Below are 20592 nucleotides of genomic sequence, written 5' to 3'. Positions count from 1 at the left end.
CTGGAGAATCGCGTGAACCGGGGAGATGGAGGTTGCAGTGAGCCAAGATCGTGCCACTGCACTCCAGCCTGGGTGACAGAATAAGACTCCGTCTCAAAAAAAAAAAAAAAAAAAAGTGTTTTCAGATGCCCCGGGCTCTGTCGAGTTAGGTGTCTGGTTTACTCTTGCTACTGCTGCTGAAAAAGAGAGATTCCTATAACCCTGAAGGGGACAGACCTCAGTGTCTCAGCTTTGATTCATACCTATTTTTTCAAGAAAGGTCTAATTTTATATAACACCTCACTCAAAATGTATTCAGTGCCAACGTTTTCTGGGTCCTGTAGTTTTTGATGAGGAGATGACAGTCTTTTAAAAAATCATCGTATCTCAGAGGTTTCTAGCCCAGCTGCTGCATTTGGAGCAGCTGCATTCCCTGCTGGCATGAACAACTCTCTTTACCTGTAGTGTCTTCTTACTTTGACTACAAGTCTGCCATTCTGCTATTTTCCCTAATTAGTTCTATGTCTTGCGAGATCCTCTTTTTGCCTAGAATTATTTTTGAATCCAACACAGGACTTACCAGTGCCCGACACATGATAGAAATTCAAGTAATACTTATTTTCAGAAAACGAGTGAGATGGGCATTATATTAATGTATTAATCCAACACATTTACTGAGTACCATTTATATGCCAGGTACTGTGCTGGCCACTAGGGAGGGTGATGAACTAACAGTCTTTGCCTTCCAGGGACTTTGTCTCACTGGGGAACAGGTACCTAAGTGCACCATCACTAAGCAGGAGATCAAAGGCTGAGATGGGGCTGCACACAGGCTTCTGTGGAGGCACTAGCAGCTCTTCAATGAGACTTTGGGGATAGACTGCGTTAGGGTCTGTAGAATTCCTCAGAAGTCATTATCAATTTGTGAGTGTGTTGCTATTTCATGATTAAGCACTCTCCTATAATTGGAAAGAACTGTGGTGGGAGATAATTAGCAGAAGATTATCTTCTAATTAATTGTAACATCTCCAGCACAAGGTACTATAATTTGAGAGAACATTGGTAACTCACTCAGTCACTTAGGACAGGTTTGCTTTGCAGCTTAAAGCAATGGCAAACTCCTTTGTATCTTTGTGCTCTGAGAGATCTGCTTGTTACTGGGTTCAAGGCTGGTGAGGGACTGTTTGCTTGGATCTGGATAATTGCTGGTGGGTCAAAACCAGCTGAAAATACCTATACTGTCTGTAGCAAACCAAAGCGATAAAGGACGCCATTATCACAAAAGCCACATGCTTGGTCAGGTCTTGGAGCATCGTTGCCAGTTCCACTTGAGGCCTCCCCAACTACAGAAGAACCCAGTGGGCCTGTCCTGCTTTTAGTTTGAGGCACACAGGAAATTCTGTTTGCCAGTGATTTGCTTTGGCTTTGAAGAAAAGCGTAGAGGGAAGACTAAAATGTCAATGAATAAGTGAGTGAGAATGGGAGCCACAAGTCAAAGATTTTGGAGACAGGATCTCACTATTACCCAGTCTGGAGTACAGTGGCACGATCACTACTCACAGCAGCCTCCACCCCCTGGGCTCAACTGATCCTCCCACCTCAGCCTCAGCCTCCTGAGGAGCTGGGACCCACGGGCATGTACCACCACACCCGGCTAATCTTTTTGTATTTTTATAGAGGTGGGGTTATGTGATGTTTCCCAGGCTGGTTTCAAACTCCCGGGCTCAAGTAGTCCACCTGCCTTGACCTCCCAACATGTTGGGATTACAGGTGTGAGCCACGGCGACCGGCCTAACACTTTTTAACTCATTACTACTTTTGAGTGGTTTGATATAAAAAAGTGTATTCGAGCCATGAAAGTTAGAAAAGGAATTTTAATCAACCTTCATTGGCTTCCAAGGGAGCATACTTTAGAAAACAAAATCATGGCCGGGCGCGGTGGCTCATGCCTGTAAATCTCAGCACTTTGGGAGGCCGAGGCGGCCGGATCATGAGGTCAGGAATTTGGGACCAGCCTGGCCAATATGGTGAAACCCTGTTTGTACTAAAAAATACAAAAAATTAGCCAGGTGTGTTGGCAGGCGCCTGTAATCCCAGCTACTCAGGAGGCTAAGCCAGGAGAATCACTCGAACCCGGGAGGTGGAGGTGGCAGTGGGCTGAGATCATGCCACTGCACTCCAGCCTGGGCGACAGAGTGAGACTCCGTCTCAAAAAAAAAAAAAAAAGAAAACAAAATCATGGCATCCAAAGATAAAGTTCACGACCAAGTCCCCTGCCCAGAGTTGGGTTCCCACCGTTCTTCAGAGGTAGCCAGCACCAAAAACCGTGTTGCATTTTTTTATGATTCACTTAAGTTTAGGAGTGGGAGAATATGTTTAACCCCAAATCTGCACATCTCAAAATTCAATCTCGGACTAAGAAGAAATGAGAACAAGCCCCTAGCTCCAAGATAATCACTGATATTGCATTAAGGAAACAGACCTACCAGGTATTTTTGACCCAAGGAATAAGGGGCATTTTACTGTTTGATACTCAGTGAACTCGTGTATAGCAAGGGCCCTGTTGTTGAGATCTGAAATAGACTGATACAGAAGGTTCTGTCTCCTGTGATGCCAGCAGCCACCGTGTCATATATTTTACACTTTGCAAAGCATGCAATACAATTGTCATTTTGTTTTCACTGGAAAACAAAATTTCATTTTTTGGTACAGATTAACGTGCTTTTTCAGAGGATCCAAGAACACGTTTCATTAGAATTGAAGACTGTCAGGCCAGGCATGGTGGCTCACGCCTGTAATCCCAGCACTTTGGGAGGCCGAGGCAGGTGTATCACCTGAGGCCAGGAGTTCAAGACCAGCCTGGCCAACACGGTGAAACCTCATCTCTACTAAAAATACAAAAATTTGCTGGGCGTGGTGGCCCTTGCCTGTAATCCCCGCTACTTGGGAGGTTAAGGCGGGAGAATTGCTTGAACCCAGGAGGCGGAGGTTGCAGTGAGAGATTCTGTCACTGCACTCCAGCCTGGGAGACAGAGACCCTGTCCCAAGGAAAATGATAATTGAAGACTGTCATTGAAGCAGAAACAACCATCAACAGTGAGTAGACTGAACTCCCTTTCATTGAAAAAGGGACGATGAAGAAACATCAGCTCCTCTCCTGTTTATCATTTCTCCTGTTTCCTGGATATTTGTATTGCCCCCTAAGCTCGTGCTAGTCACATATAAACATATTTTTTCTTTTTTTGAGACGGAGTCTCGCTCTGTTGCCCAGGCTGGAGTGCAGTGGTGTGATCTCGGCTCACTGCAAGCTCGGCCTCCCGGGTTCATGCCATTCTCCTGCCCCAGCCTCCCGAGTAGCTGGGACTATAGGCACCTGCCACCAGGCCCATCTAATTTTTTGTATTTTTAGCAGAGACGGGGTTTCACCGTGTTAGCCAGGATGGCCTCGATCTCCTGACCTCGTGATCCGCCTGCCTCGGCCTCCCAAAATGCTGGGATTATAGACGTGAGCCACCGCACCCGGCCCAAAACCACTTAAATTTAAGATTAATCTAAGGCGATTAGTGAGCTTCTAACTGAAACAGTGTCTCGGGACTACACAATTTAATAAATCCAAAGAATTTAATAATTAGCTTAATGCACAGGGTTTTTTTGTACTTTGCCCATTTGCTGAACTTTTAAACCTTCCTACATATGAAAGAGGAACAGTACTCTTTAGTATTACGTTATTGAAATTATGGAATTGCTCCGACTTGAGAATTTTGAGTTTTTCATGAGAAGTCAGTTACATTAAATCACGCTTTGTTTGCTTTTCTGGACCTATTTTTGCTCAATCTCAAATAAAACTCCTAACCCAGTTTTGGGCTCAGCACTAATTTGGAAGCTAAAACGTTTTGAGATAAATACAAAATATAGTCCCGTCCCAAATGACACAGGCCTTTTAAAGAACAGCAATAAAGGTAAAATAAAGCAGGACAGCATGTCCTGAGGATGAAGTGTTTTGCAGACTCTTCTCATCGATCTGGTCAAGAGGGGAGAAAGGCTTTGGCCTCCCTGATCTTCTGCCTCACGCCTCTGCAGGACAAAGTGAGCCCAGCGTGGTGGCGCTTCAGGGATTCCAGGCGCCGGTGGAGCAGTTCGGTCTTGTCCACCTTTTCTTCCAAGTCCCGAAGAAGTGAGTCCTTGCCTAGAAGCCCGCACTTCTGATTCAGCCTGATGTTGTCCGTCCGCAGCCCCTCTCGGGCTTGCTTCGTCTTGGTCAGGATGTCTCTTCCTAGGGCGACCTGAGCCTCGATTTCTGCCAGCTGTGTGTTTTTGCACGCGTTCTCCGTGTCCATGAAGTGCAGCTTTTCCTTCACGTGGGTTATTACTTGCACACTGTTGGTCAACTTGTTGCGAAGTTTTAAAAGTTCCTCATTTCGTTCCTCAATTTTCTCATTGAAGGTTTGGTTCTCAATCTTCAGCTGTTCAAAGTCAATAAGAAGCAGACCCTGGGTCAGGTCCTCCTGGGTCCTCATCCTGGTTTCAAAATGCACCAGGCTCTGCTTCAGCTGAATGTTCTCCAGCCGCACGGCGCTCATCTCCTTCTCCTTTTTATCCTCCAACGCCTGGATCTGCTCCACCTCTCGCAGAGCAGCCTGGCGCCCGCCCCTCATCCGACAGCTGCCCATGGCCTGCATCACCACCTGCTTCTTGAGTGCCTGGAAGCGTCGCCACTCCTTCTCCACCCTGGTGAGCTTTTCCTGGCACTGCCGCTTCAACTGGCCCAGCTCCTGGTGGTACCACTGCAGGTCGTCTGCCTGCTGCTTCTTCAGCTCCTCCAGCATGCCCAGATGGCGCAGGTACGCTTGCTCTTTCTCGGGGGCCTCGGCCTCTGCGCTCCGGTCAGTCACCTCAGCGGCCTCCAGGCCCTTCTTTCTGCGCAGCGCCTCGAAGATCTTGTGCTGCAGGTATAGGTTGTAGCGCTGGGAGCGGTTCCGCTCCACCAGCAGGGAACGGTACCGGCCCAGGAGGTCGCTGCGCAGCTGCTGCTCCTGCAGCTTCTGGACCTCCTCGGACCACTCGAGGTCCTCAAACTCGTCCGTTCCATCGAGGCGCTTCCCCTCTTCCTGGCTTTTGGCCGGGCGTCCTTCCCCATCCCTCTCCTTGCTCTCCGCGCCGTCTCTCTGCGTCTCCTCCTCGTCCTCTTCCTCCCCCTCCACCCGCTCTGTCTCGGCCTCGGGGGCTGCAGCAGCCTCTTCCTCATCGATCCTGGTCAACAGCAGAGAGGCCTGGGACCGGACTTCCTTCCCCTCCGCCGCCTGCTCCAGCTCCTCCGCCCCCGCCTCCGCCTCTAGTTCCTCGGGCCCGGCTCCGGACTCCGGCTGGGCGGGCTCCTCAGCCCCGGCCTCGGCCCGCTCTTCGGGCTCGGGCTGGGGCTCGGCCGGCCTCCCCGGCTCTCCAGGCCCCTCCTCGCTTGCAGCCTCGGCTGCCGTTAGCCCTTTCGGGGTCTTGGCCTGCTCGTCCGCGGCAGTGCCTCCCTGCGAAGCCGCTTCCTCCTCTTCCTCCTCCTCCGGCTCCGACTCCAGCTCCCCGGGTTCAGGAGAGGTCGGAGGGCCAGAGCTGGCCTTGATCTTGGACGGCTGCGCGGCCAGGCTTTCCGCGTCTCCGCCTTCCCCGCCTTCCCCGCCGGGGTCCTTGGTGTGCTCAGAGCTGACGTCCATCTCCGCCCGGCTCGGCCAGCGCAGCGGACCCCGGCAGGACGCTGTTAGGTTTCCCGGGGCAACAGACGGCGCGCGCGCTGGGCCCGGCGATTGGCCAGGGGACAAGCCGTCGTCCAGCCTCTTCTCCCCGCTGCCCGGCGAGAGCAAGCCAATGGGAGGCCGCGACCTGACGATAGGCGAGATTGATTGGAAGCGGCCGTGGGCTCTCGCCGCGAGGGGCGTGGCGCCCCCGCCGGGCTTTCTGCCTGCCCATTTCCCACCGCCGGGCCTGGGGCTGGGCGTTCAGGAGGCTCTGGGAAAGGCGGTGGCGGCCGGCGCGGGGGGCGCGCAGGCGCAGAGCGGCGGGCCGGGCGTCCGCAAGGTGGCGCCCGCGGGGCGCCTGCGCGATGCGGCGGGGCGACAGCTGCGGCGGCGGCGGCGGCCGGGCCGGGCCGGACGGCGCCTGCGTACTGAGGCGGGACGCGGCCCGGCTGGCTGGCTCCGGCGGCGGCTGGGCTGGGGCCGCGGTGGCGGCAGCCGCGGCGGCGGGCGGCGGTTGCTCGTGCGCGGCGGCGGCGGCGGGTCCCGCGGGCGGCGGGGCGCTGACGGCCGGGGGCGCGGCGGCTGCGGCGGGCCGGGCGGCGGGCGGCGAGCGGGGGAAGATGGCGGAGCTGGGGAAGAAGTACTGCGTGTACTGCCTGGCCGAGGTGAGCCCGCTGCGCTTCCGCTGCACCGAGTGCCAGGACATCGAGCTGTGCCCCGAGTGCTTCTCGGCCGGCGCCGAGATCGGCCACCACCGCCGCTACCACGGCTACCAGCTGGTGGACGGCGGGCGCTTCACGCTCTGGGGGCCCGAGGCCGAGGGCGGCTGGACCAGTCGCGAGGAGCAGCTGCTGCTGGACGCCATCGAGCAGTTCGGCTTCGGAAACTGGGTGAGCGGCGCGACGGGGGCCGGGTCCTGGCTAGGGCACTGGAAGGCCCGCGCCTCTCCTGTAATTGGGCGCGCAGGCAGCGCTGGACCTGCTCGCTCGCTCCGCACCCCGGAAGGCCCCGGAGGTGGGGAGGGCGACGCTGCCGGTTTATAGTCGGGCACCTGTCGGAACCTATGCTCTGAGAGGCTGTGACGCGCCCAAGGTCACGCAGCCGAGACGGGGCCAAGTGGGGCTTTGAACGCTGGCTTCTGACAGCAGAGCTTCAGGGACGCCTTCAGAGGCGTTTGCGGAGTGCAGACGTTGGGCAAGACTCGGTGCCTTACCTGAGTTCGTGGAGACAGGCAGACCCACAGACTCGACAGAAAGCGGTGGGAGCACCAGGGAAGGAGAACGGTGGGCGCCCTGCGGCTTGTCTCGGGGTCTCTGGGGCAGCCCCGTTTGCTGTCACTGTATGCATGTGCCCTGTGTGGTCCGCCAGTGCACAGAGTCTTTTGTGGGTAGCGTGCCTGGTTTATGCTTGGGTCCCCACAACCCACGACATTGTGCGAGTGGTCAGTAAAGAATGAACAAACAGGCCTGGCCTGGGAGGCCTGGGGCTTGGGTTTTGCTCTCTTTACCTTTGAGGTTCCTGTAGAGACAGCTCTGTGTGGGGAGCGGTGAGAGCTGGACTGGATCCACTTACGCTAGCAACATCGTGTGCTAGGTTCTGTCCTTGAGAGAGGAACATGGTGGTTCTCTCTGGGCGGTCTCTCAGCTCTCCTTCCAGTCTGGAAGCTTGCATCCGTATTAGAAAGGAGAAAATCTCTAGCCGTATTCCCACTCATAACCACCAAAGACATGTGGCCATCCCCAGACACCCTGAGAAGGAGGGGAGTGAGACACCCCCAGCGCCCTTAGCTTTCCAGAGTCTTCCCCTGCTACACCAGGTGCCTGCTTCTCGGAACAGCATCCGTCTCGCTGCCACCTCTCCAGCAGTCCTGCCTGGGCTGCTTTGATTGCCTTTTGCTTTCCTTTCCTGAGTGAGTCTCAGGGCCGCCTCACACACACATTCTGAAGCCCTGGAATCTTGATTCTCCTCCTAGCTCCTTAGAGAAGATGCTCCTTTACAAATCCTTACCTAATGGTCATCAGCATTGGGATCTCCATTTTTCAGAAACTCTGTCCCACCTTGTCCTTCCATGCAGTTTGTGGATATGCACTGAGCATGGGTTCTGTGCAGATTCTACAGTGGCGGAGAACTCTGAAGGAAAGAGAAGGCTTTATCCCTGCATTCAGGGAGCTTAAAGTGTGGTACTGACTTGGTCCTAGGTCCAGAGCTCTTCCCTGGCACCAGCCCTCCATGTCCAGCCGCCTCCCTGTCCTACCTGTCTCTCAGTGTCCTCCCCACTTCTTAGTTCTTTGTTCCACTAAGTTCCTGATCCAGTTTATCAGCTGTCTCCTCACAGTACATCCGGAACAAACCACTTCTTACAGCCATAGTCCCGGCTGATGTTTACGTTTACGTCTTGCCTTGACCACTTTGGGAGCCTCCTTGTTCGTTATTCCGCCTCCACCCCATTCCCCCATTCCACACACCATAACCGGAGCGAGCTTTGGAAGCACAAAGCGCCTCACACTGGCCTCAGTGGCTTTTACTTCAATTAAGGCAGCCTCAGAAGTGTTGAGCAATGAGATCTCATCTGTTACCTCCCTTGATCGTTTTATATTTCTTCTACCTAGAGTGCTCTCCCCGCAAATCATGGCCCAGGATTGATCTTTCCACTTAAATATCAGTGCCTCAGAGGGCCCTTCCCTTCACCATCCCAGCACTTAATCTCTACGTTAGCAGCTAAGGAGGCGCAGAGCCTTGCCGGCATATCTGCGCGTATCTCAGGACATTTTCCCGACAGCCCTTGGCAGTTGCTTTGGACGGACCAGTTTGACTTCAGAGCCTGTACTCTTAACTACACTGTCTGCACTGCCTTCCCTGCGGCGCTGTGGAAAATACACAGCACACAAGACATGGGGAACAAAAACATCTTGTGGTTTTGGAAGAAACCAGGCTAGAAGTGGAGAGGCCTCTTCTCAAACAATACTTTCCGAACTAATGTGCACACAGACCACCTGGGGAGCTGGTGAAAATGCAGATTCTGACTCAGCTGTTAGAGGAGACAGAGCCAGGAGAGGAAGCATGGGGCTTGGGCTTGGTGCACGGGGGACCTGGCCAGGCTGTGGTCACGGCGTTCTCCCACTGCACCAGCGCGAGGTCACGGCGAGGCCTGAGAGCCTGCATTGCAGTCAGGGCTCAGGGGGTGCGCTGGCCCGTGACCACCCCTCCCCCCCGCCCGGAGTGGTGAGGCACCAGTATTTGCTCGTGCTGCCATCTCCCTGGCAGAACCTCATTGCGTTACCCCCCGGGACTTTATTTTTCTTCCTCTGAGGCTGTTCTGCAGCTCTGAGATGGGTGGTGCTCTTCTGAGCACGTATCCAGCTATGTGCACAGAGGTGGCGTGTCCCACTTTGGCATATTTAGCCTCTGCCCGCTCTGGGCCAGGCTCTTCCCTTATGTGTCTTGCGGGATCTTCCTAGCAGCCCTCGGGGGTGGGTTCTTAATCTTACAGTTGAAGAACAGCAGCTGTAAGAAACTAAGCGCCTTGTCAGGGATTCCATGGCATTCATGTGATAGAGCCAGGAATGAACGCAGGCCTGTGTGACTCCAAAGCCTGGGCCCTAACCCATTCTGGGTGAGAGCATTAAGCAATGTGGGTCAGAGGCTGGGAGGCCATCGGTGCCACCTCAGGAGTGGATGGACTGGAAGGGCTTGACCTGATTCACTGGAGATTAGTGTGGAGGCAGGGCCTGGGCTTCATGGGCTGCGACTGTGAGTGTGGAAGGAGATGGTGTGGGGGCTGGGGACAGTGATGTGACAAAAGATGAGACCTGTCGAGTTCTACTTTCAGATGGCAAATGGTGACACCTGGCCTGGGGGTTGTACAACTACTTGTGGGATTCATGGGAAAGGGTGGGTTGTGGCCAAATCTGGCAGCTTTGTGATCACACTTTGTACCAGGGCTGGGGGATAGGGCCTGAAGGGGACGGGGATGTAGCTGAGCAGGGTTAACAGTGACACCTGGGGGCTTAGGGACAACCCGTGTGCTAGTGTTAGCAGAGAGAACAGGTGAAAGGACCTTGGCTACAGTGGGAAAGAGTTGGCAAGCAGTGGCCTAGAGTCAGATGAGCGGGGTTTGGCCTCCCTAGACGGCTGGTTTGTGATGGGTTCTGCGCAGGATTGCAAGAGTCAGAGGATGCAGGCCCTGCTGGAGCACAGGAACACAGACCCAAACACAGGTGACAGCTGAGGGCATGTCGCAGCGGTGGCTGAGGAGCCAGAGCTGTTGATTGGTTGCCAGAGAAATTGGACTGACGCTGAGGAGCTTGAGGAGGGCCAGTGCTCCTCTGCAGGTGGCGGTCAGGAGGGCTTTGGCGGGGAAGTGGGGTTCAAGCTGGCCCTTGTGGTTTTGAATCAGATGAGCATGTGAAGTTCTCTGTGAACCATGGAAAGCCTTGTGCACACACATCAACACTCAGGCTCCTTCCTGGAGCCAGGTGGGGTGTGCTGAGTAGAGCTGCACCCTTTGAGATGATGGTGGACACCCAGGAGGTGGCAGAAGGCCAGACACAGCGATGGTCACTGCCTTGTGTGTGCATTCATTCTCTCACTCATTCATTCAGTTAGCACTGCCTCGGGGCCTGGTATGCGCCAGCCCCTGTGGTGAGAACAGGCTGAGAGGAAGACAGCTGCCTCACCTGGCGGGTGCCTTGTGGGCAAGTGGGCCTCAGGATGTCCTGTGGAGGGAAGGACACAAGATGGCTGTGCAGGTAGAGGAGAGTGTGGAGGAAGGAAGGGTTTTGTGTTTTAAGAGTCTGGTGTATTCAGGGCCAGGCAAAAGCCAGCTTTGGGTGACGGAGGAAGCTGGTGAAAAGCCCTGGGTGCCAGGTACAAGAGCGTTGCTGGGGTTCGAAGCTGGCTCAGGCTCTGTGTCACCCAGTGTCTGCTCGCCAATGCCAGGCCCTGAGCAGGTGCTTTGACATGCACCCCTCTCACCGTCTCCCCATCCCCTAATCCCTGAGACAGGTGCTCCCCACTTTTACAAACGAGGAAACAACTGTGGGTGATGTGGGAATGTGGAACTTCAACCCAAGGCTTCTGACTCCATGCCTAGAACCATCCGTTTCATTGTTCACCAGCCATGCCCCAGGATCCCCTAGGATTCCCAGGGATCCCCCTAGATCTGCTGGATTGTCACCTCTGAGGCCGAGGTCTGGAAATGTGGATGGATGGAAAGAACTCCAGGGGGCTGTGAGGCGCGGTTGGGAACCATGGGAAGGGGGGAGTTACCTTCCCCGCCGGGGCAGAAGGCTCCACTGTGCGTCAGCCCCAGCCCAAGCATCCTGCTGGGGTTCCAGGGATCGCCATTAAGGATGGCGGGAGGGGGAGGGACAGCCCGGATGGGAGAGTGGCTGGGAGGGGCAGGGCGCGCAGAGATGGTCTCCAACTCCAGCCCGCAGCGGGACACCCAGGATGCCTGGCTCATATGAGTCACCCCCACCTCCCAAGCTGCTGAGTCAGGGGTGGGGCTTAGAATCTGCATTTCTAACAACCTCCTAGGTGCTGCTGATGCGGCCGCCGTGGGACCCCACTTTAAGAACCACTAGGGTAGAGTGGTAAGACATGTCACTTTATAAAACTTCAAAATTATTTAAAAATATATTGATTTTTATTGTGGTACAATATGTGTAACATAAAATTTACCATTTTAACCCTTTTTAAGTGTCTGGAAGCATTAAATCCACTCACAGTGTTGTGCAGCCATCACCACTAGCCACCTCCAGAACTTTGTCATCTTGCCAGACTGAAACTCTGTCCCCATTCAACACTCACTCCCCCTCCCCCTTCCCCAGTACCTGGCACCCCCATTCTACTTCCCGTCTGTGGCGCTAGGGACCTCATATACGTGGGTCCTGCAGGATTTGTCCTTTTCCGACTGGCGTTTTCACTTTGCCTCATGTCCTCAGGGATCATCTGTGTTGTGGCATGTGCCGGCACGGCCTTCCTTTCATGGCTGAACAATCCCTTGTCATCTGTGTGGCATAATGTGTTCATCTACATAGCTGTGACGGACATTCGGTTGCTGCCTCCACCTCTTGGCGAATGTGAATAAGGCTGCTATGAACATGGTGTTTGGGGATCTCTTCAAGATCCTGCTTTAAGTTCTCTTGGGGGAATAAAAGTGGAACTGCTAGATTAGGTTCTGTGTGTAATTTTTTTTTTTAAGGGTTTCGCTCTATCACCCAGGCAGGAGGGCAGTGGCACAGTCATGGCTCACTGCAGCCTCCACCTCCTGGGCTCAAGTGATCCTCCTACCTCAGCCTCTCAAGTAGCTGGGACTACAGGCATGTACCACCGCACCCGCCTAATTTTTAAATTATTTGTAGAGACAGGGTCTTGCCGTGTTGTTCAGGCTGGTCATGAACTTCTGGGCTCAAGTGATCTTCCCGCCTCAGCCTCCCAAAGTGCTGGGGTTAGGCTAAGCCTGGCCTTGTGTGTGATTTTGAGGAACCGCCCTGCTGTTTTCCACAGTGAGGAATGCCACTTTTGAAATCTCTGTCACAGGTAGCCTTATCTGACCTGAAGGTGTCAGTCACCTTGAAGGCCAATGACAACTCTAAGTCACTGAGGTCTCTGAGTTCAGAGAGACCTAGAACTGAGGCTTACAGGGCTTCCCACTGGAACAGGCTGGGGGCAGTGGCCAGGGACAGTGGGGTCTCCGAAAGACCTGACACCTGGAAGCAGTGGCTGCAAAGCCAGTAAGTCCCCAGCCTCTGGCATCAGAGGGATGCTTGTGCTGAGAGTTGAGCTGTTGGAGCAGGGAGGAGGGAAGGGGAAGAGACAGGGTGACCCGGTGTCCTCAAGTCGTCTCTTTAAAGGTGACAGACAAAGCTGGAAGAAGGAAGAGCCAGGGGCCACCGCATGGCCATGACTGAGTTGGTGTGCCAGCCCTGAGGGCTGTTGGCATCCGTGCCTACCTTTGCCCGGCCGCTCTGTCCTGCCGCCAGCTGCAGGTGGCCCTAGTCGTTGGCCCAGTGTCTGAGGCTGAGCTGAGACTGGTGGTGCTGGAGTGACTTTGCTGTGGAATGTGATGAGGACAGCCTAGTCAGCCTGGAGCCCATGCGGCATGGAGGTGGGGCTTGGAGCTCCTAAGAGGGGTTGGTGGTGGCCTGGGTGGCAGGTGGGGCCCTCCCATGTCTGCATGCTTCTGCGGAGTGGCCAGGCAGGTGACATGTCAGGGCTCTCTGACCTGTGCAGATGGGAAATGCACGCGTGGGCTCGGCTTGGAGCCCTCCCACGCTGCCACCTGCGGCCTGTGGCTGGTGTGTTTCTTACCTTGCTCTGCCCGTGGGGCCGGCGGTTCCCTCCTGTCCTTTAGGACATAGTCCAGTCCCCTGTCCCACAGATTCCATTGCCTCCTGGCCCTGCAGGGTCCACCAGTGTGCCCAGCTGCTCCTTAAGAGCTCTGCCTGCAGAATGCCCTTTCCTGGTGGGACCCCCTCCCTTACACCCAGCTCCCTGAGGAACTGACCCTTCCTGGCTTTTTGAGACCTCTTCATTTAGAGAAAAAGGAGCTGGTGCTGGGCCTCCCTTTGGAGATGACGCCTGGCCCCAAACCACCGGGAGAAGCCCAGCCTGGGGCCGGGATGAGCTGTCCTCTGCCTCGTCCTTCACAGACCAAATGGGGGTGAGGAAAAGACAGCAGTGGGGCCACCAAGGGACAGCAGAGCTGCAGGGCTTTGCGGCATTGCCTGGGACAGGAGATCCTCCGGAGGCTGCAGGGCTGGCAGCCTCGTGCACGATGCCAGGTGCAAAGGCCTGTGTTCACTGCACATCATGGGGGCAGGGTCAGCCTGAGCTGCAGTATGTCTCCAACATGCTTGTTCCAGAAAGAAGAGCAGAAGCTCAGTGTCCGGCTTTGCTCTGCCTCTCATCAGAACATTGGGAAGCAGCTAGGACCCCCTCCTGGTGTGCGCTGCATTGCGGGATGGTGGGAGGCGCATGGTGACGGGTGTATGCTCCCAGCCACATTGCCTGGTGTTGAAGTGGCTCAGCATTCACTGGCCTCGTGCCCTTGGCAGGGGCTCACCCTCAGGTTTACTTTCCTTATCTGAAAAGCATAGGCGGTAAGAACACTCCTCCTCTGTGGGCAGTGCACGGGCTGAGTGGGATGGTGGGCATAGACGCGCTTATCTGCTGTTGTTTTAAATTTTATTGGTAAAACCTGCAAAAGGAGGGATGGCAGGTCAGGAAACAAGCTGAGAGGACCACAAGTGATGGAAAGAGTTGAGCCTGGCCCTGGGGGTCACTGAAGGCTTCCTGGACCCGGTGACCTGGTCTTGGATAAAGGGGAGCTGTGGGAGGGAAGCTAACAGCATCCAGCGCAGGGGAAAGCTGCTGAGACGGAGCACACGCTGTGGCCGCACCTGCCTCCTCACTGCCCTACCAGGTGGAGCCTGGCTCCGAGCCTGGGCACGAGGAGCAAAGGGTACCTCCAGCAGGGTGGGCGCTGCCAGGCCTGCAATGTCTGGCTGGGTGCTGGGAAGCTCCTGACAGGTGCGAGGCAGGAGCCAGGGACAGCTGTAGACCCCGCGAGGCGCACTAAGGAGTCCGGCTGACGCCGACGGGTTGGTGCTCCCAGACTTCCAGATTTTTGAAGGATTTTGGAGGCTGACCTAGTGTTGCTAACTTGAAAATCTGCCAAGTAAGTAAGATATTTTAAAAACATCTCTGCAAGTGAGAAGTCTGCAGGCCTCTTCCTGCTAGTCTCACTGGCTTGAGAGACCAGGGCCAATGCCAGGGGGGCCCCACTGACTCACCTTGTGGCCTCGGGTAAGCAGCCCGGCACCACGGAGCCTCTGGGACAAGGGGGACACCCAGCCTCACGTGCCTGGGAACCTGGTGCAGCAGCCATTGGAGCCTCCTGGAAACTGGCCTCTTGAGTCGGCTGTGTATGCAGCAGCCCCTCCGCAGCCTTGGACAGAAGCTGGTGCCGACGGCTGGAGAAGCTGCACAGGCCAAGGCCGGCTCTGCCCCTGCCACCTGCCTGCGGGGTGGAAGCACAGACGTGAGGCGTTGGGATGGTAATTCCCACCCTCCAGGCACCCCAGGATGTTCACCCAGGATTTCCACCCAACATGACCCTTTCCTTCCTAAACGGCGGGCGTTAGGGACTGTTTTTGTTAGGTAGACACGGCCTGTAGTTATCTGTTTCAGAGGCCAGTGCGGATCCTGGGGCTCCCTGGCCCCAAGGTTGTAGGGGAAGAGCATGAGTTCCCGGTGGCCTCTGCCCTGGCTGCTCCATGAGAGGGGACTTCGCGCTCGCTGTGTGGGGCCCACTCTGGCCCTGAAGCCTTTTCTTACCCATGTGAGGTGCATGGGGCTGCACGTGTCTCCTCTTCTGGCAATGACAGACCCGAAGCTCAGAGATGGGCAGTGACCAGCCTGGGTCACACAGAGTGGCAGTAGCTGCCGGCGATAGTTGTAACTTGGTGTTGTGTTTTGTTTTAGGCCAAATGCTTCCTGGGGAAATAAAATGAACAGATTTGCTGCAAACAGTGATGTTTTTAAAAGAAGCAGTCATTGTCCCCGTAAGACCAGAATCAACATTTAGCTCTAATATTTTTACTTTGTGATTCTCAAAGAGGCCCCATAGTTGAGTTTTGGCACTGCCTTCTGTAGTCACAGCCCTGGAGATTCCTGGGCCCAAGGTGGCTGGGGGAAGGATCCAGCACCTCGGCTCCAGGCATGTGTGCCAGAGGCAGCCCCAGCTGTGGTATCCAATCCGTTCCTGGAGCCCAGGACACCTCTCTTCCAGACGCCAGCTCACAGTCATCAGCCTGGATGGGGTGGCAGTCCCTCTGCTTTCAGCTGGGCCTCTGGCAGTGCTACAGGCAGCGCTGGTTCCACACCCAGGCGGGCAGAGGCAGGTGGGGGCTGGGTGGCTGAGAGGCGGTGGCCAGGGAATGAGTGCGCATTTTGGGCAGTTACTTTCTGAAGTGGCTTTAGCGGTTGACTTTGAGGAAGAGGCCTCTCGGCAGAAGGAAAAGATTGAGGGAGTTATACAGTTTCCTTCCATTAAACCTTATATTTATGGGTTACCCTCTTGCAGGAATGATGAATGCTTTCAGCCGGTGGCAGACTCCCAGCCAGCTGCTTAACCGTGGAAGGTGCTAAAAAGGAAGGCCTGCTCCCTTGAAGAGCCACAGGCGCATCTTCTGCAGTCCCTGCCTAGGAAAGGGCTGTGCCAGCCCCCCTGGTGCATGAAGGCCAGGATGGGTGTGTGGCCAGGACAAGTGTCACAGATGTGTCCTGGCCCTTTCTATTCCAGCAGGCGGCAACATGGTACAACCTGGTCCCCTCCTGCAGTGCCGTGGACTTGGCCTGGCCTCACACCCTGGGACAAGCCCGTTTTCTAGTCTGAATGAGGCGAGTTTAGGCATTCCCTGGCCTGCCCAGCTGTGTCCTGGGACATTCAGATAGCCCCTGAGTGCAGGGTTTATGGAAGTACCAGGTGGGCTCCTGTGGTCCCAGGTGGGGAATGAGAACAAAGTCCAGACCTCAGCCAGGGGTTCTGGCCTCAGCTCTGCCACCAGCTCACCCCAAGACCTTGTGCCAGCTTGTGCCTCTCTGGGTCTTCACTTCCTCATGTACAGAATCAGCGTGTGTTGCTTCAACATTGTCATCTCTCCCCTGAGCCCAGCTCATAAGAGAGTGTGTGACCGAATGCCTTTGGGGAGGGTGGGTAACGGTGCTGTGGGAAGTACTCTAGGTCAGCCTTTGTAAAAACATGAAGAGAATCTGTGCAGAACCTAAATCTGACACCCTGATGTTGGAAGTAACCTCTGCCCTTTGTCATCGTAGGAAGATATGGCTGCCCACGTCGGTGCTTCGCGGACTCCCCAAGAGGTGATGGAGCATTACGTGAGCATGTACATCCACGGGAACCTGGGGAAGGCGTGCATCCCCGACACCATCCCCAACCGCGTGACAGACCACACCTGTCCCAGCGGAGGCCCCCTCTCACCCAGCCTCACCACCCCGCTGCCCCCGCTGGACATCTCCGTGGCCGAGCAGCAGCAGCTGGGCTACATGCCACTGCGGGACGACTACGAGATCGAGTACGACCAGGATGCCGAGACGCTCATCAGCGGGCTCTCTGTCAACTATGACGACGATGACGTAGAGATCGAGCTGAAGCGCGCCCACGTGGACATGTACGTGCGGAAGCTGAAAGAAAGACAGCGGCGGAAGAACATCGCCCGGGACTATAATCTGGTGCCAGCCTTCCTGGGGAAGGACAAGAAGGAGAAGGAAAAGGCGCTGAAGCGCAAGATCACCAAGGAGGAGAAGGAGCTGCGCTTGAAGCTGAGGCCGCTGTACCAGTTCATGTCATGCAAGGAGTTTGATGACCTTTTTGAAAACATGCACAAAGAAAAAATGCTCCGGGCCAAGATCCGAGAACTGCAGCGGTACCGGCGAAACGGGATCACCAAGATGGAAGAGTCGGCAGAGTACGAGGCAGCGCGGCATAAACGGGAGAAGAGGAAGGAGAACAAAAACCTAGCCGGCTCCAAACGGGGAAAGGAGGACGGCAAAGACGGCGAGTTCGCCGCCATTGAGAACCTTCCAGGCTTCGAGCTCCTGTCAGATCGTGAGAAGGTGCTCTGCAGCTCTTTAAACTTGAGTCCAGCCCGCTACGTGACTGTGAAGACTATTATAATTAAAGACCACCTCCAGAAGCGGCAAGGAATCCCCTCCAAAAGCCGCCTTCCTAGCTATCTGGACAAAGTCCTAAAGAAAAGGATTTTGAATTTCCTCACAGAAAGCGGCTGGATCTCCAGGGACGCGTCTTGAAGCTGGGACGCTTTGAAAGCCAGAGTGATGCTCAGACAGTGTGCCAGCCAAAATGACTTGGGGGAGGGGAGCTGCTTCCCCATTGTTGCTCTTTTTTAAACAAATTGAGTTCCTTTTTTTAAGATAGAAATTCTTTTCATGGTCCTCTGAAAGAAGCAATAGTAACAACTTATATTGGATCATGGGGGAAGCAGATGTGTGTATTTTAACTGAGTCCTGCGAGTCATACACTGAGATGATGCCCCGCCTTTACCTGTTCAGTTGGGAGCTTATTGTGAGATTGGATAATTTCCTTTTGAGTGTTCTTCCCTTTGGTACAAAAGCTATTGTGGGTGACAGGAGCAGTGTTTTCCTGCTGGACCGACAAGCCACCAGCTATTTCCTGGTGACACAGGCTCTTCTCAGGCGGGGCTGCCTGCAGGCTCCCGTTTTCTGAGCCCACGCTGCCCACAGCTGACCCCAGTGCAGCCCCGGGCACGCGACACTTTACATGGGGGCAGCTTGGGCCCAGACTCCTCTGCTGTGTAGCAGATGAGGAAAATCAGGCCAGAGGACAACAGGTTGGCATTTTGTTGGGAACTGAAGAGGAATTTGTTGAACACAGCGACCAGATGACCTTCCATTTCACCGGCGGCAGCAGTTTCAGCGTGCAGTTCCCAAACCCCAAAGCTGACCCTGCATCCCATTTGAATACGGCCAGAGCCTGCTGGCTCACTTTGGGTAGAGCCGTGTCCCTTGGGCAGGCTCCCATAGTGAGCACGTCCCCACGAATGGGAAAGCATGTTAGTGGGAGGGACGTAGGACACATGTGGACCACCAGGCCCTCTCAGCCCATTTTCCGGGGCTGCTCAGTGCTGCTGTTAGACGTGCAGTGCATTTCACTTGGAAGAATCCATTGTACAAAGTTCAAGGCTAAGAGTTCTGAATTCTGGCATCAGTTTCCTCAGGATTTTCTTCAGTTGCAAGTACCTTTCCACTGAAAATATGAGCATGCCCACCTGGCTAGGCATCTTTAAGAGTGTTGCCAGTCCCGTGCCAGCGGAGGCCTCAGACTAGCCAGGCGAGAGCCGTCTGACCGGTTGGCTGGCGGTGGTTCTGGTGGAGCACGAGGGAGCCCGGGTGGTGCCCTGAGCCTCGAGCTGCTCTCTCTTCACTGTCTTGAATCAGACTCAGAAATGGCTTCTTCCCAGCCCTGCCTACAAGTTTTTCTCTGGGGCCCTCTGTCAAGGATGTCCACGGTACCTTCCTCCTGAAACTTGAGGAAGTCTTTTGTCTTCCAGCTGCTCAGGGTTCTCTGGTCCAAGACCCTGCTTTAAAGAGAGTCTTTGGAGTGCTCAGACTCCAGCACTCCGTTCTTCAAGGAGGTTGACTTGCCTCTCGGGCCCCGTAGGTACCAAGAGACTGTTTACCTCCCAGAATGTTTGGGTTTGAAGTTACATTAAAGTGAAGTTATTTGAAAGAAAGAAAACCTCATCATTTCGAAGGATGACTTAATTACTGTGCCTTTTCTTTTTACACATCCTACTGTCCCTTAGGGTAAAATTTTCAGCATTAAATAAAATATTTCAAATATATTATATATGGCTTTAGTTGTAAACTATACTGCATGCTGACAGAGAAGTGCTCTTTTAGCTAAGCCCAGAACTGCTCTTTTGACAATAAAGTACTGAGCAGTGGTATCATGAGGGCCACCTCCACATTGTCCCCTGCACAGTAAATGCGGATGACAGAAAGCTGATGCTACCACTGAACAGTGATGGAGATGGTGCTAAGTTTTTACAGTTGTCTTAGCCCCAGTGGTTCTCAAAGTGGGGCTCCTGGCCCAGCAGCAGCATCCCCTAGGAACTTGTTAGAATGCAGACACGCAGGCCCCACCTGGCCTCCTGAATCAAAGTGGTGTGCGGCGGGGTGCGGCGAGCTGTTTTCACAAGCCCTCCAGGTGACTGGATGCAAGCTTGCTTGAGAACCATGGGTTTTAGCTATTCTGGTGTCTCCCTGATTTTCTACAACGCCAGGATCCTAGTTTGGTGAGGTTTTAAATTTAATCTTATTTTTATATAAAATGATTACCAGACTTACTATATTAAGCTTGAAGAAGCAGAAGATCCCTGTTAATGTGTATGGCCCAGGCCAAGAGCTGTCAGATGAAAAACTTTGTGCTTAAGCAGGTTTTTAGTATGTGTATCTTTTTGATGGTATGAAGAATTTATTTAGGCTTGACTGTTTTAAAACACCATAATGAATGTATAATTAATTTATGTTAAAGTATTAACCCTTGGTCACAAGGGAATGGTAATGTTGTAATTGGCTGCCTGTTAGCCCATTGACTATTCCTGTCATGGTAGTCCTTACCTCTGTCGGCAGCTCAGAGCCTCCACATCTTTATATTTAATTCTCAAGATAAATTAGCCACCATAATCCCATGGAATTAGGTCTTGTTAAAATCTAGTCCAGGCGCGGTGGCTCATGCCTATAATCCCAGCACTTTGGGAGGCCAAGGTGGGCTGATCACGAGGTCAAGAGATCAAGACCATCCTGGCCAACGTGGTGAAACCGTCTCTACTAAAAATACAAAAATTAGCTGGGTGTGGTGGTGCACGCCTGTAGTCCCAGCTACTCGGGAGGCTGAGGTAGGAGAATTGCTTGAACCCGGGAGGTGGAGGTTGCAGTGAGCTGAGATCACGCCACTACACTCTAGCCTGCTGACAGAGCAAGACTCCATCTCAAAAAAAAAAAAAAAAAAAAAAATTCTCAAAAAAAAAAAGTCAAAAAAAGGTTGGATAACTCTATTTGAAATAATGCCATCTGAATGGCCAACATCCCAAGATATGTATTAAAAACAGCAACCCTGCCTATAGTTTTGATGACCTTTTTCCATATTAAACAAGTTGAGAACAAGAGTGTCACCGCTTGCTTCTTACCTCTGGTTCTGAAATCAGATGTCTTCTTGGAGCCACACAGAGCTAGGGGTGAGCCACAGTTCAAACACAGATACAGATTGTCACATGACATACTTCACTTTGGTACTTTGTATCAAACCAGTTTTTCCTCCAGA

General features: G+C 54.0%; 2 protein-coding genes across 2 annotated transcripts; one reads left to right on the top strand and one right to left on the bottom strand.

Moving 5' to 3' along the window:
• Positions 1–3581: 3581 nt before the first annotated feature.
• On the bottom strand, positions 3582–5987 carry CFAP184 (cilia and flagella associated protein 184). The gene has a single exon (XM_055246683.2). The coding sequence runs from the start codon at positions 5679–5681 to the stop codon at positions 4005–4007; it is 1677 nt and encodes a 558-aa protein (XP_055102658.1). The 5' UTR covers positions 5682–5987; the 3' UTR covers positions 3582–4004.
• A 127-nt stretch (positions 5988–6114) lies between these two features.
• On the top strand, positions 6115–20435 carry TADA2B (transcriptional adaptor 2B). Its single transcript, XM_055246685.2, has 2 exons — positions 6115–6592; positions 16545–20435. The coding sequence occupies exons 1-2, from the start codon at positions 6323–6325 to the stop codon at positions 17535–17537; spliced, it is 1263 nt and encodes a 420-aa protein (XP_055102660.1). The 5' UTR covers positions 6115–6322; the 3' UTR covers positions 17538–20435.
• The last annotated feature ends 157 nt before the right edge of the window (positions 20436–20592 follow it).

The sequence above is a fragment of the Symphalangus syndactylus genome, chromosome 16 (assembly GCF_028878055.3).
Source record: "Symphalangus syndactylus isolate Jambi chromosome 16, NHGRI_mSymSyn1-v2.1_pri, whole genome shotgun sequence".
Classification (NCBI taxonomy): domain Eukaryota; kingdom Metazoa; phylum Chordata; class Mammalia; order Primates; family Hylobatidae; genus Symphalangus; species Symphalangus syndactylus.
This window is presented reverse-complemented; position numbering and strand designations above follow the sequence as displayed.

Bases quoted from the DNA above. Each gene is read 5' to 3' on its own strand.
- CFAP184 (XM_055246683.2), bottom strand. From the start codon at position 5,681: ATGGACGTCAGCTCTGAGCACACCAAGGACCCCGGCGGGGAAGGCGGG.
- TADA2B (XM_055246685.2), top strand. From the start codon at position 6,323: ATGGCGGAGCTGGGGAAGAAGTACTGCGTGTACTGCCTGGCCGAGGTG. The intron at 6,593-16,544 runs GTGAGCGGCGCG...TTGTCATCGTAG, and splicing joins AGTTCGGCTTCGGAAACTGG to GAAGATATGGCTGCCCACGT.